The sequence below is a fragment of the Rhipicephalus microplus genome, chromosome 4 (assembly GCF_043290135.1).
Source record: "Rhipicephalus microplus isolate Deutch F79 chromosome 4, USDA_Rmic, whole genome shotgun sequence".
Lineage (NCBI taxonomy): Eukaryota > Metazoa > Arthropoda > Arachnida > Ixodida > Ixodidae > Rhipicephalus > Rhipicephalus microplus.
In genome coordinates this window covers 141,491,849-141,506,049 of record NC_134703.1, presented here as the reverse complement: position 1 = coordinate 141,506,049, position 14,201 = coordinate 141,491,849, and the positions used below count along the sequence as shown (strand labels likewise).

Here is a 14,201-nt window from a genome sequence, read left to right as displayed (position 1 = left end):
TTCCTAACCCAAAGCTCCTGTCCCATTTTTCTCAATCGGTCCTCAATGTCTATCTTGCTGCTAGCTTCCCTGCCCTCAAACGTTGGCCATCCGATGTCACCCTGTTCCCCCTGATTTGGGGTATTTTCGTGTGCTCCCGAAGCAAATCTACCTAGACCAGGTTTTTTTATTTCAAATCTTGATTCAACCTTTGATCTCATGCACAAGACTGCATTACTGAACGTCAAACCTGGGACCATGACACCTTTCGATATCCCTCTCACAACGTCATACCTATTGTAGTTCCTCATTGCCCTATTTTTCATTACGCCTGCGTTTCTGTTGCCCATAGTCATTACGTATCTTTCATGCTTCCTTAAGCACACAGCCCCATTATTTATCCGTATGCCAAAATATTTGTGTTTATCCACTATTTCCAGTGTACCTTCCCATATTTTATGCTCACTGCCTTTTTTAACATTAAAAATCGTGATTGCCAATTTTTCCCTACTGAACTTCAAATTTAACCTATCTCCCTAATTACCACAGATGTCTATCAATCTCTTTAGATCTTCCTTGTTGTTGGCCATTTATACTATATCATGTGCATACATCAATGCTGGTAATGACTGTTCAACGTGCTTTTCTTGCTTAGAAAAAAAGAGGCTGAAGCCGAGTCTACTCCTCTCTAATTTAGCTTCTAATCCTTGCAGATTAAGCATAAATAAGAAAGGTGGCAAGAGACACCCCTGTCCAAGCCCGTTGTAACATTCACCCAGCTTGCCACGCTCTTTCGTTTGGCTTTCTGATAAGCCTGCCTGCTTGCCGCGGTACCGGCTCCTCTTGCTTTGTTTTTGCCACCCTCTGATTGGTTCGACAGTGCATAAAAAGCGCGTCGCTGAGTGAATAAAAGGGGATTGTCTTCCTGGCACTGCTTGCGTCGTCTTTCCTCGGCACCCGTCGGTCGTCCAGCCGTCGAATATGTAACAGCTGGTGGCAGCGGTGGGATGGAGCGTGCGTCGGCAGTGGCCCTTGGCGTTCGTTTGGTGAGAGCACGGCTTGTTTGACTTTATTGGGAGCATGGGTGACATTTTCTTGGTAGTAGAGGATTTTTTTTTTACTTTGCTAGATTTAAGTATTACGTATAAGAGTTACTTTTGTTATCAGCAGTCATGAATCTCGGGTCGCTAACGAAGCCCAACCTTGTGTGTCTAGCTGAAGAGTTGGGCATCAAAGTGCAGAAGTCAATGCGCAAGCCTGAAATTATCGAGGCAATATCTACCTGCGGAGCGGAAGATGACGAAGCAGAGGAATGTTGGAAGGCAGTCTCCCTGCAATTGAAACAGCAAGAAGTAGAACTGAAGTTGAAAGAAATGCAACTGCAGAACCTTGAACGCAATGATAGCTTCGGCATGCGCGGGTGCGTGCAACCTTTCAAGGCTGGCAGTGATATCACTTTGTATCTCGTCAACTTCGGGAGAACGTGTATTAGGGCAGCACTTCATAAAGAAACCTGGTCGCAACGCCTGTTGACATTGCTTCCCAACGAAGCAACTGACATAGTCGAAAGAATGAGAGATGAAGATGCAAGTGACTACAAAAAAGTGAAGCTTCAGCTCAGTAAAAGGTACAGCTTGTCCACAGAAGCTCTGAGGATGAAGTATCGTAACACAAGGCGTAGTCAAAAGGAGTCATACTCCGAGTTCGGCTACAAATGCGTGAGCTTGTTAGAAGATTGGCTTAAAAGTGCCAACGCATACGAGGACAAGCAACGTGTGATTGAACTGATTGCGCTAGAGCAATTTTATGCATCGATTCTGGAGCAAACGCGCCTTTGTATTCAGGACAAGCCAAACGTCGAAACGTTGCAAATGGCAACTAGTTTGGCTGACGAGTACTGTTCCGGTAAGATGGGAAGTTCGGAAGACCTGCGAAAGAGACCGTCGGGACTTTCGAGAAATTTCAGAAAGGAGCGAGAGAAGGCAACCAAACGAAACCCGACAACGTCTCCCCCCCCACCCCCAAGGGCACACGGTCAACGCGAGCGAACTCAAGAGTTCCAAGTTTGAAGAAAAACGGCCGTTGACCTGTTATAAATGCCATCAACCAGGCCACATCGCCGCAGGCTGCAGGCAGCCCAATGTGTCTGCTAATTTGCTGACAGAGGACAGCGACTTGCTCTCACCCTACACGTATGACATGGTGGTGAACGGCAGCAGTTGCAAGGTTCTGCGTGATACAGGAGCGACATTTCATATCGTCCAACCGTCATTTGTTCAGCCCGAGCACTTCACCGGATCGCGTGTGTGGGTGCGCCAGGCACTAGAAGCCGACACGAAGTGCTTGCCGGTGGCAAGAATTGAAATGCAAGGTCCTTTCGGGAAATTTCAGACTGAAGCGGCTGTTTCGAACAAGCTCCCTCGAAAAATCCCGTGCATTTTTTCTATCAGATCGAGAAGGGTCTTCCAAAATGCAGGAATGCAACTTAATGCGAACCCCACAATGGTGGTCACTAGGTCCCACACGAGAACGCACACAGCCAGCGCTACTCGTGCCGCGGAAATTGCAGCTGACAGTGCCAACAGTGCTCCGGCGCAAACTGCTGCAACGAGCGCAAGCGCCGCAGCCACGCCAGCCACTGAAAGCACTGATAACACCACTCCCGTCACTTCCGCGTCCTGAGGCGAATCGATAAGCCCAGTCAGTGAAAATTTTCAGCTTCTGGCTAAAGTTGACAAAAGCGCTCTCAAGATGGAGCAAGCAAACGACGTGTCACTACAGACTTGCTGGGAAAGATCGAGACGGAAACAAAAAGGACCAGTGTTGTTCAGTGTCAATGACGGCTTCTTGTACAGAAAATTCAAGAACAAAAAAGGTCGATGTTTCGAGCAGCTTGTAGTCCCCCAAAGGTATCGCGTTGTGCTGCTGGGTTTGGTTCACAGGGACAGCTGGGCTGGTCATTTAGGAATAAACAAGACCAAGAGCAAGCTGCTGAATGGTTACTACTGGCCGATGTGCTTCAAGGACCTCGAGAACTGGGTGCGCTCCTGCAGCATTTGCCAAAGGATGGGACGGCCAAACGAACGACTCAAGGCGCCTTTGGTCGAAGTACTTTTGATTGCAGAACCTTTTCGCGAATTAGTAATCGACATTGTAGGGCCCTTACCAGTAACAGTGGCAGGCAATAGGTACTTGCTCACGCTCATTTGCCCCACGACGAAGTTTCCCGAAGCAGTGGTGTTGCCCGAATTAAGCTCCACAGCAGTTGTTAACGCGCTACTCGCTGTATTTGCTAGAATTGGATTCCCCAGTGAAATCCAATGCGACCAAGGATCTGTTTTCACAAGCACGCTTACCACGACATTCCTCAAGAAGTGCGGCATATCTATTCACCACAGCTCTGTCTATCATCGGCAGAGTAATTCGGTCGAAAAACTTCATTCAGTAATGAAGCGAATTCTGCGTGTGCTCTGCTTCGAGAAGGGCACCGAATGGGACGCTGCTATTCCCGCGATGCTCTTTGCTCTGTGCACCGTCACTCACGAAGCGACAGGTTTCATGCCGGCGGAACTCGTTTACGGCCGAGCGCTTCGTTCCCCTCTCACGTTGTTGAAAAAAAAGTGGGAAGACAAATTCGTGGACAAAACAATGGTCGAGTACGTGCCGACGTTGTTGAAGCGCCTACGTGAATCGCAGGAATTGGCGCATATCAAGATAGCCGAAGCTCAACAACGTGCAAAGGTGTACTACGACAGATCCGCACGTGCAAGAACCTTCAAGGAAGGCGACAAAGTACTCATTCTGAAGTCGTCAAAGGCAAATAAACTGGAGGCAGCGGTGGGATACGGCTCGAAAGGCAGCGTTTGTCACGATTAAAATAGTTCTTGTCAGCCAACCAGTTCTCGCGGCACCAGACTACTCCCTCCCTTTCCTAGTTCAGTGTGACGCCAGTGATTGCGGGATGGGCGTCGTTCTAAGTCAAGTGAACGAAAAAGGCGAGGAACACCTTGTGATCTACGGGAGTAGAAAGCTCACGTCTCGTGAGCAGGCATACAGCACAATGGAAAAAGAATGCGCCTGCTTGGTGTGGGCCCTCGAAAAGCTCTCGTGTTATCTGAAAGGGTCTTCCTTTGTTTTCGAAACCGATCACTCCTCTTTGGTGTGACTCAACCAGATGTCAAACAAAAATGGCCGCTTGATGAGGTGGAGTCTCGCACTCCAATAATTTGATTTCACAGTGCGGCACAAGAAAGGCAAACACTATGCAAATGCTGGCAGCCGCACTCCCTAGTGTTTCTCTTTTTTCTCCCTCCCATTCTGTGTACATGCATTTTGGCGCTGGCTTTTCTATTGTAGTCTTGGTTTCGTGTTATCTTCTCCCAGTGAATTCAACAGTCCGGCTTTCCCAAACTTGGGCGTCAAGTTGCTCCTGACGTAGTTACTGCGCTCCTGCCGCTTGTTCACTGAGCTGTTTCAGATCCTTTCATGCCACCTGACGAGTCCAACCTTGCGCCAGGTGTCTTCTGCCAGCTCCTTCTTGCTACATGCGTGGCATCCGAGCACCTATCGGCGACCGAAGCTCGTTCTCATCGTCGCCTCCTCCTGGGAGCCCCAAAAAACTCTGCGGGCTTGTTGGTGCCCGAGGACACCAAGTGCCATCTTCGTCCACTGTGCGGGTGCCAACCACAACGTGTCCGCATGTGCCGCCATGCATCCCGCCGTCTTCACCCGTGTCAAGCACAAGGACAATGTGGACGTGTGCAACGTGCGGTCAGCGCTTGCTTGGACAAACTTGCCTCGAATGTTGGCCACTTGTTCCTACCTTCAGTTGTTCAAGTAGCATCATCCTCTTCCGACATGGGTAGGTTTGGCCGAGTTGTAACATTCGCCCAGCTTGCCACGCTCTTTCGTTTGGCTTTCTGATAAGCTTGCCTGCTTGCCGCGATATTGGCTTTCTCTTGCTTTGTTTTCGCGACACTCTGATTGGTTCGACAGCGCATAAAAATCACTTCGTTGAGTGAATAAAAGGGGATTGTCTTCCTGGCACTGCTTGCGTCGTCTTTCCTCGGCACACGTCACTCGTCCAGCCGTCGAATATGTAACACCATGTTGTATCTGTATAGGTTTAGATACCTGTTTTTTTTATTTTATAAGTGACTGCCGTGTTACTTTTATAGATGTCCTTTAAAATATTAGTCATTCCATCTTTCACATCTAGTGTGTCCAGTATTCCCCACAATTTCTCTTGAGTCGCACTATCGTGAGCTCCCTTGATATTGATACGCATAGAGTTGCAGTTACAGTTGCAGATGCCGTAGGCAAGTGCGACACAATCAGTTCTGAGCTCGAGACACTTCAACCTCTTTTATTGCTGGAAGTGCCTCTAGTTGACACTGGCACCGACACGTACGTAACATTAACTCCCGGTGGCTAAACCACCGTCTCGGTACATCGGATTGGTGAACGTGACGTAGGGCTTTAGTCGAGAAACATGCACAGTCTCCGTAGCTGAGTAGGTAAACGAAGGCTTGGGGGTTAGCGGCGAGATCTCGTATGTGACTTTGGTAACTCGACGAAAAACTCGGTAAGGCCCGACATAGTGTGGTTGGAGTTTTTCACTCAAGCCAACACGACGCGAAGGCAGCCAGAGCAAGACCAAGGAGCCAGGGCTGAAACTCGCGTCGTAGTGGGGCTTGTCGTAATGGCGCTTTTCGTTGGCCTGAGATGCCGGAGTTGATCACGGACAATGCGACGTGCCGTTGCCACGCAATTGATGGCGACATGAGCGAAAAACATGGTTGAGTTTGCTTCAGAAGGTGTAGCGAGTCAAGAGACAGGAGCGGGTCATGGCCGTACAACAGGTAAAATGAAGAATAATCAGTAATGTCGTGACGCAACAAATTATAGGCAAACGTCACGAATGGTAACGTGCAGTCCCAATGCAGGTGGTCCTCAGAGACACGTACACAGATAACATGTTCGTGAGCGTACGGTTCAAGCACTCAGTAAGTCCGTTTGTTTGTGAATGGTAAGCTGTGCTTAACTTGTGAGACGTTGCACAAGAGCAGAGAAGGTCATCGACAACTTTCGAATGGAAACATCGACCTCGATCAGTCAACAGCTGACGCCGGGAACCATGGTGTAAGATGACTTGATGGAGAAGAAAGCCAGCGACATTGGTTGCACAGCTCGTAGGAAGGGCTCGCGTAATGGCATTACGTGTCGTGTAATCAGTCACTACGGCCACTTACTTATTACCCACAAACGTTGTCAGGAAAAGACCAAGAAGGTCCAGGCCGACACGAAAGAATGGTTCGCTGGGGATAGCTATGGGCTGAAGGTACCCAGCAGGAGAGAGAGGAGGCTTTTTCTGGTGTTGACAGAGTTCGCAGGAAGAGACATAGCATCGAACTGAGCGGTATAGGCCGGGCCAGAAGAAACGTTTTCGCACACGATCGTAAGTTCGGTAACACCCAAATGGCTAGCGGTGAGAGCATCGTGCAAATGCTCAAAAACAACGAGGAGCAGTTCACCACTATGTGGTGTCATATTGCGTTGATATAAAGTACCGTCATGAACAACAAACATACGGAGGGAGCCGTTCCATAGTGTTGAAGTGAGGCGTGGTATAAAGGATCGTAACTATGAGTCACGGCGCTGCTCGTTCGTGACGTGTATGAAATCACTGAGCGACAAGACACAAGTATCTGAATCAGTTTCGGTGGTGTCAGGTGGGTCGACGGGATAACGAGAGAGACAGTCGGCGTCCTTGTCTAGCCGTCTAGACTTGTTGGACACTGAAAATGTGTATTCTTAGAGGTGTAAAGCCCAGCAACCAAGGCGTCGTTGAGGATTTTTGAGTGAGGAGAGCCAACGTAAGGCATGATGGTCTGTTACCACGGCAAAATACCATCCAAACAAATATGGGCCAAACTTGGCAATGGCCCATACAAGGCCTAGGTATTCACGTTCTGTGATTGAGTGGTTACGCTCTGAGGCGGAAAGAAGGCGGCTAGCATAAGCGATTACACGATTGAGCTCTCCCTGTCGCTTGGACAAAATAGCGGCAATATCATGGATACTTGCATTCGTACGGATTTCTGTGTGAGCAGATGGGTCAAAATGACTCGGAATGGGTGGACTCACAAGGCGACTCGTAAGTGTGCAAAATGCCTGAGCTTTCTCAGGTCCCCAACTGGAAGGGCTGTCCTTTTTAAGAATACCGGTGAGAGGACGAGCAATTTCTGCGAAGTGTTCAATAAACTGTCTGAAATAGAAACACAGCCCCAGGAAGCTTGAGACATCAGAAGGGGTACGAGGAGTTGGAAACTCGTGGACTGCACGCACTTTGTGAGGATCAGGCTATATGCCAGTAGCGTCCACCAGGTGACTGAAGGCGCTTGACGATTGCCGAAATGACATTTCGCAGAATTTAGCTGTAGGCCTGCTCGTCGGAAGACGTTAAGGCTTGCAGAGAGCCGGTAGTGGTGGCTGTCCAAAGTGTGTGAAAAAACAATAACGTCATCGAGATAACACAAGCATGTGAACCATTTAAAGCCACGTAGAGGAGAGACCGTCATGCATTCTAAGGTGGCCGGGGCATTACATAGTCTGAAAGGCATCACTTTGAATTGGTAGAGACCATCTGGGGTGACGAACGGCGTTTTCTTGCGATATCTGTCATCGACTGCAATTTGCCAGTAGCCAGAATGTAAATTGATTGAAGAGAAATAACTGGCATTGTGTAAGCAATTCAATGCATCATCAATACACGGAAGTGGGTAAACGTCCTTTTTGGTGATCTTGTTCGCATGACGATAATCAATGCAGAACCTCTAAGTATACTCCTTCTATTTTACTAAAACGACTGGGGATACCCATGGACTGGAGGAGGGCTCGATAATATCCTTGGACAGCATTTTCTCTACCTCTGTTCGTATGACGTGACATTCTGCTGCTGACACACGATAGGGAGGCCTATGTATGGGCGGAGCGTCACCAATGTGGATTAGATGAGTATCAATGTGTGTTCGACCTAGCGGGCGGCTGTCGAAATCAAATATGTCCTCGTAGGACATCAAAACGTGACGGAGGGCATCAGCGTAAGAAGGTCGTAGGTCAGGAGCTACCATTTTGTTGAACTGCTTGTTAGTGGGGTTGTTGGAGCCGAAAGCTGAGCAAACGCAGATGGTTGTTCATAGCTTAGTTCATATACTCTAGAGTGGGATAAAGGGGACAACACAGCAAGAGATACGCCCTCAGAAAGAGCTTGTGGTGATAAGCCAAAGTTCAAGAGAGGAAGTCACGCGCAGTTGTTGGTGAGCGTAACGGCAGAGCTAGGGAGAGCTATTTTACGTTCTAGTGTGACAGCGTAAAGTGGAGACACGACGTAATTATCAACCTGTAGTGGTGGGCACGGCGAGACGTGGGGACATAAGTCGCAGCGCCACATTGCAGCTGAACAAAATCGGTGGAGCAAAGTCGGAGCTGGAAATCTGTGCAGGCGTCGGCACAGCACTGGGTTAGCTCAAGCCTCAGCATGCCGGTCAAAAAGTTGATAAGCGCAGAATGAACAGTCAAAAAGTCCATTCCAAGAATAACCTCTTGAGGGCACTCGGCATGTACAGTGAACAGAACTAACATTGAGCGGTCGGCGATGGTGATACGGGCGGTACACATTCCCATGACGGCAGGTGTGCTGCCATTGGCTACTCATAGGGCAGGCGATTTGACGTGCGAAGATGGCTCCAAAGGTCGGTGCAAATGACCGACACCTGAGCTCCAGTGTTGATGAGGGCTTTAACGGGCACATGATAAAATACTTCGATTAGGTTTTGTTTATGGGCAAGGGTCAACAGAGGTTTTGTAGTCAGAGTCGTTAACACAGCCTCACCTCCCGGGGCTGCATTGATCAGTTTCCTGAGAAACGCCCTGGGTAGAATGGAGACGGGTGTCACAGAACGAGCGCTCAAAAAGGGCGCGCCGCCAAATTCTCGCGACGAACCGCCGGAGTGACGCTGCGAGGTCAACGAAAAAGAAAGAAAAAGAAAACAAACATCTAAAGGCTCCCCGGGCGCGCGAGCCTCTCCTCTCGGAAGCGTGGCTTCGCCGACGAACCTCCTCACCCCACAACGGCGGCCGAGCAAGCGCTGGAAAGTTCCAGAAGGAAATAGGCGTGGTCATGCAGAGTTGAGTCATCCAACGCGGAGGGCATTCGAACCGTCTCGCCCTCTCCCCAGCCTTCGCTGCGTATCGCGCCGACGAAATAACGAGAACCTTCTAGAATCTCGCGCGGAAGGTATTTAATCGAGCAGCCGAGACGAGAGAGCAGGAGAAGACGGAAGCTAGCGCCAGAGCGCGTAGGGTATCCCGCCGTGTAGTCGGCGAAGGTTTTGTCTGTAGGGACAAAGCAGGAGAAGTGAGGTTTCCTGGAAGAGAAACTTCAAAAGGAGGAGAAGACGGAAGTTAGCGCCAGAGCGCGTAGGGTATCCCGCCGTGTAGTCGGCGAAGGTTTTGTCCGTAGGGACAAAGCAGGAGAAGACGTGAGGTTTCCTGGAAGAGAAACTTCGGAGGAGAAGACGAAAGTTGGCGCCAGAGCGCGTAGGGATTCCGCCGTGTAGTCGGCGAAGGTTTTGTCCGTAGAGACAAAGCAGGAGAAGAAGATTATTTCCACCTGAGGGGTGACGACTCGAGCTGCAGGCAAGAGTGTGTGTTTACCGCTATCGAGCGAAGACGCTTGGCAACAGCTGCGTGTGTGAAGCCGGCGTGTTTCCGGCGAAGAAGTTTGAAGCTTGGAGAGTGGTCAAGTGAAGACGTGAGGTTTCCTGGAAGAGAAACTTCGGCGAGGTTTCCTGGAAGAGAAACTTCGGAGGGCAGCGGAACGACAACACTGGACTTTGAGTGAGTGACAAGAGTGGAGGCTTGGGCTAGTTGGTGCGTATTCATATTAGCAAGGTGTTTCAGCGCGCGAACAAAGGAAAAAGGACAGGGTAGACAGAAAGAGCGCTGACTTCCAACTAACTTTATTTCGCAGAGTGGCATGAATTTATACGTCTAAAAAGGAAGATTACAGAGCATGAATGTAACAAACAAGCCCAATCTACACACCAGTAACAGCACGTGTGGCAGGTCCTCTAATGCCTCAAAGCCCAGCCAGGTAATCGAGTGAGTGATTCTCGGAAGAGTATCATCCAGACTTCTGTTCCAAGAACTTTGGACTGAATAGGTTTCTTATCTCTTTAGTCTTTAAGTGTCTTGGTTGTTCAATGCATGAGACTGCATTGTAGTGCGTATTGTTGTCTGTGTCCGTTGTTTCGAGTGTGGCTGATTGTACTGTGTAGTACGTTGTTAGATTGGTGACATAGTGTATGCAACTATTTTGGAGTGTGCATTCTTGTGTATTGCTTTCGGTCTGCCATTATTGAGAATATAATTTTGTTTGTTTATCAACTCTCGGCTCTGACTTGTTCTTTGGGCCACAGCCGGCGTCCGCTGGCGCGCCAAAAAGGACCACTTCTAAATTGTCCACGCTTTCGTGGTGCGGTTCGGGGGGCCGATATTTCGGCCCTTGGAACTAGCCCGGCGATCGCCTCCCTAATTAACGGGACCTGTGTGACAATTAATCTGGCGTCTGCGACAGGACCTTTTGGTGCACAGTGTGTCCAAAGAAGTGAGAAAGAGCCTCGAGTTGTTGATAGTGCTATCGGAAAGATTTTGTGTGTTGTTCAGTGTTCTCGTTAACGAGTGCAGGAGAGTGTTCCGATAGACTGATTTAGGCAGATAATTTTTGCACGCGGCAAGGTTTTATTTGCGAGACACAATGGATCTCGAAAAGTTGGTCACTCTTGGTCAGAAGATGGGTCTTTCTGGCGTCGAACTACGGAAGTGGGTCACCCAGAAGGAGAACGAAGAAAAAGAGAGGGCCAAAGAAGAAAAGGCAGCTGAGCTGGAAAAAGAAAGGTTGGCGGTCGAAAGAGCCAAAGCGGAAAAAGAAGCTAGTTGGAGCGAGAGAGGCTGGCAGCTGAGAGAGCGAAAGAAGAAAGAGAGGCAAAAGAGCGACAGCTGAAGGAAGAAAGAGAGCAGCAATTGAAGTTGGAGCTGGAGAGAGAAAAGTTGGCAGCTGAAAGGGCGAGAGAAGAAAGAGAAGCAAAGGAGCGACAGCTGAAGGAAGAAAGAGAGGCAAAGGAGCGACAGCTGAAAGAAGAAAGAGAGGAAAGGGAACGGCAGCGGCAGCACGAGATGGAGCTCGAGCGGCTCCGTTTGCAACAGCGAACTTAAACTCCCGTCCAAGCTAGAGTTGAAAGCAGCGAACGCGAGGACCACGGCTTCCGCTTGAACCCAAGCAAGCTGCTCGTGGCGTTTGATGAAAGGAAGGACGACCTTGACGCGTACCTTCACCGATTTGAGACGATTGCGAGGAGCCAGAATTGGCCGGAACATCAATGGGCAACTGCTTTGAGTACTTGCTTGAGTGGTTAAGCGCTCAGTGTGTACGGTAGGCTGACGCCGACTGATGCAGCCAACTATGCAAAGGTGAAAGCTGCTTTGATGAAGCGATTTAGGTTTACCGTAGAAGGATTCCGGGACAGATTTAGGACAGGAAAGCCAGCTTATGGTGAGACGGCTACACAGTACGCCGCCCGACTTAGCCATTATTTCGACAGATGGATTGAACTTTCAGGGACAGTGCAGGAGTACGATGAACTTAGAGAGCTCCTAATTAGAGAACAATTTCTTACTAGTTGCCACCCAAGCCTGTCGCTGTACTTGAAAGAGTGGAGAGCTAAGTCACTTGAAGACATGCTTGAATTAGCTGATCAATTCTTGGAAGCGCAAGGTGGCACTAATTTGGCCAAAGTCAAGAAGGAGTGTCCCGAAGATTCGAAGAAATCGGCTCCCGAGGAAAAGAAGCGTGCACCGGAGAGCATTCCGCGATGTTTTCTGTGTAACCGAGTGGGTCATCGCACGAAAAACTGTCGAACGATCTTTACGAGCCCTACGGTAGTAAAATGTTTCAAGTGTGGTCAGACTGGGCACAAAGCAGACGCTTGTTGGAACGGAGCGAGTCAAACTCACCAGGTATCCTGTGCACAAGTGGCACCAAAAACCGTTGATGACGTCACCGATGGATTCGTAGAGTTGAAAAATGTGGAGAAAATCCCTATTGTGGGTGCGGTATTGACAAAACAACAAACAGATGCTACGAAGGGAATGCCTGTGATGGCTGGAAAGTGGCGGGAAGGCGTGTAGACGTCTTAAGAGACACTGGGTGCTCCACTGTTATAGTACGAAGAGACCTAGTCCGCGACGACGAACTCACGGGCCAGACCAGCCTGATTTACACCGTCGACCGTTCGGTCATGAGCCTGCCTGAGGCCAAGGTCAAGATCGAGACGCCCTTCTACAGTCGAATTGTTTCTGCCTTCTGCATGGATGATCCATTGTATGACGTAATCGTGGGGAACATCGAGGGCGCCCGTTCGCCGGACCAACCCGAACCACTGGAAGAGGACCCAGAAATCGATCCACCATCGATTGCAAACCCTCACGACCAACCAGCCACGGCCGATGAGGACGTAGTCGCAGTTGCGACCCGAGCACAGACCAAAGCCCAGTCGAAGCCATTCCAGCCCCTCCCTGCACCCGGTTTTGAGGAGGACCCGAGCTTCAGCTATGCCGAGGAACAAATACAGGACGAGTCGTTAAAACCCTGCTTTGCGCAAATCGACAAGGACCTCAGATGCCGTAATAGTAAATGCGCGATAATGTTCAAGCAGGAAGATGGACTGCTCTACAGGTACTATACGGAGAGGAGTGGTCGGCGGATACGACAACTGTTGGTGCCGAAGAACCGGCGAGAGGCTGTTATGAAGCGAGCCCACGATGGGATAATGGCTGGGCACCTGGGAGCCGAAAAAACCAAGGACAGAATTCAGGAAGAATTCTTCTGGCCCGGTGTCACAGCCGACGTGAAACGGTTCGTTGCGTCTTGCGATATCTGCCAGCGAACTGTGCCAAAAGGAAGGGTGCCACACGTGTCACTCGGCCAGTCCCCCGTCATAGACATCCCCTTTAAAAGGGTAGCTATTGATATAGTAGGCCCTATCCAACCTCCATCTGGTCAAGGAAACCGCTATATCCTGACTCTCGTCGATTGCGCCACGCGCTATCCGGAGGCAGTTGCACTACCTGGCATAGAGATCGAACGAGTCGCAGAAGCCCTCGTTGAGATGTTCTCCCGTTTTGGTGTACCGAGGGAAATCCTAAGTGATCGGGGCTCGAATTTCATGTCGGATTTAATGAAGGAAGTGGCACGACTTCTATCGGTGCGCCAACTCCATACCACCCCTTACCACCCGATGGCCAACGGGATGGTGGAAAAATTTAATGGCACCCTGAAGACTATGCTCAAAAGAATGTGTGCGGAGAAACCAAAACACTGGGACAGATTCCTCGGTCCGTTGCTGTTCGCGTACAGAGAGGTTCCCCAGGCAAGTCTCGGCTTTTCACCGTTCGAGCTACTGTACGGCCGACATGTCTGGGGACCCCTGGCGATCTTAAAGGAAGTCTAGACGAACCAAGAGCTGGACGATGAGTTGAAGACAACCTACCAGTACGTATTGGATCTTCGAAATCGTCTAGAAGAGACGTGCCGCCTAGCTCACGAAGAACTCCGAAGGGCGGGAGCACGCTACGCTAAGCACTACAATCGAAATTCCAGGGATAGAGTATTCCAACCAGGAGATAAGGTTCTCATCCTGCTCCCAACTGACAAAAATAAACTCTTGCTGCATTGGAAAGGGCCCTTCGAAGTGCAGACGACAATTGGGGACTTCGATTACTCCATAAAGACGCGGAGCGGGCCGAAAATTTTCCATGCCAATTTGCTGAAGAAGTATGCGGAGCGGGAAACGAACCAAGATGCGCCGCATCAATGCCAAGTCATCGTAGGGGTTATTGACAATGGAGACGAACAGGAACTACCGGTGCCGGAGTTCGTGCAGACAAAAGGGATTACTGACGTCAAGATCTGCCCAAGTTTGACGGACCAACAAAAGGAGGAGTTGGAGAAAATCATGACAGCGCACTCTAAAATATTTTCGAATGTCCCGGGCAAGACAGATTGGGTGGAGTGCCACCTCGAGACAGTGACGGAGTCCCCAGTCCACGTCAAACAGTACCCGTTACCTTTTGCTACGACTAAAGACATCGAGGCCGAGGTA

At 49.7% G+C, this 14,201-nt stretch overlaps 2 protein-coding genes across 3 annotated transcripts in view; both read left to right on the top strand.

Moving 5' to 3' along the window:
* Nucleotides 1–14,201, top strand: part of LOC119171474 (uncharacterized) — a 168,251-nt gene that overhangs the window by 54,355 nt on the left and 99,695 nt on the right. The gene's annotated exons all lie outside the window — the stretch shown is intronic.
* Nucleotides 848–5,025, top strand: LOC142814630 (uncharacterized). The gene is made up of 2 exons (XM_075893687.1): nt 848–1,025; nt 4,457–5,025. The coding sequence occupies exons 1-2, from the start codon at nt 987–989 to the stop codon at nt 4,817–4,819; spliced, it is 402 nt and encodes a 133-aa protein (XP_075749802.1). The 5' UTR covers nt 848–986; the 3' UTR covers nt 4,820–5,025.

Excerpts from the sequence above, each read along its gene's own strand:
- LOC142814630 (XM_075893687.1), top strand. The coding sequence starts at position 987 with ATGGAGCGTGCGTCGGCAGTGGCCCTTGGCGTTCGTTTG. Across the intron at positions 1,026-4,456 it reads TGGCCCTTGGCGTTCGTTTG|ATCCTTTCATGCCACCTGAC; the intron begins GTGAGAGCACGG and ends GAGCTGTTTCAG.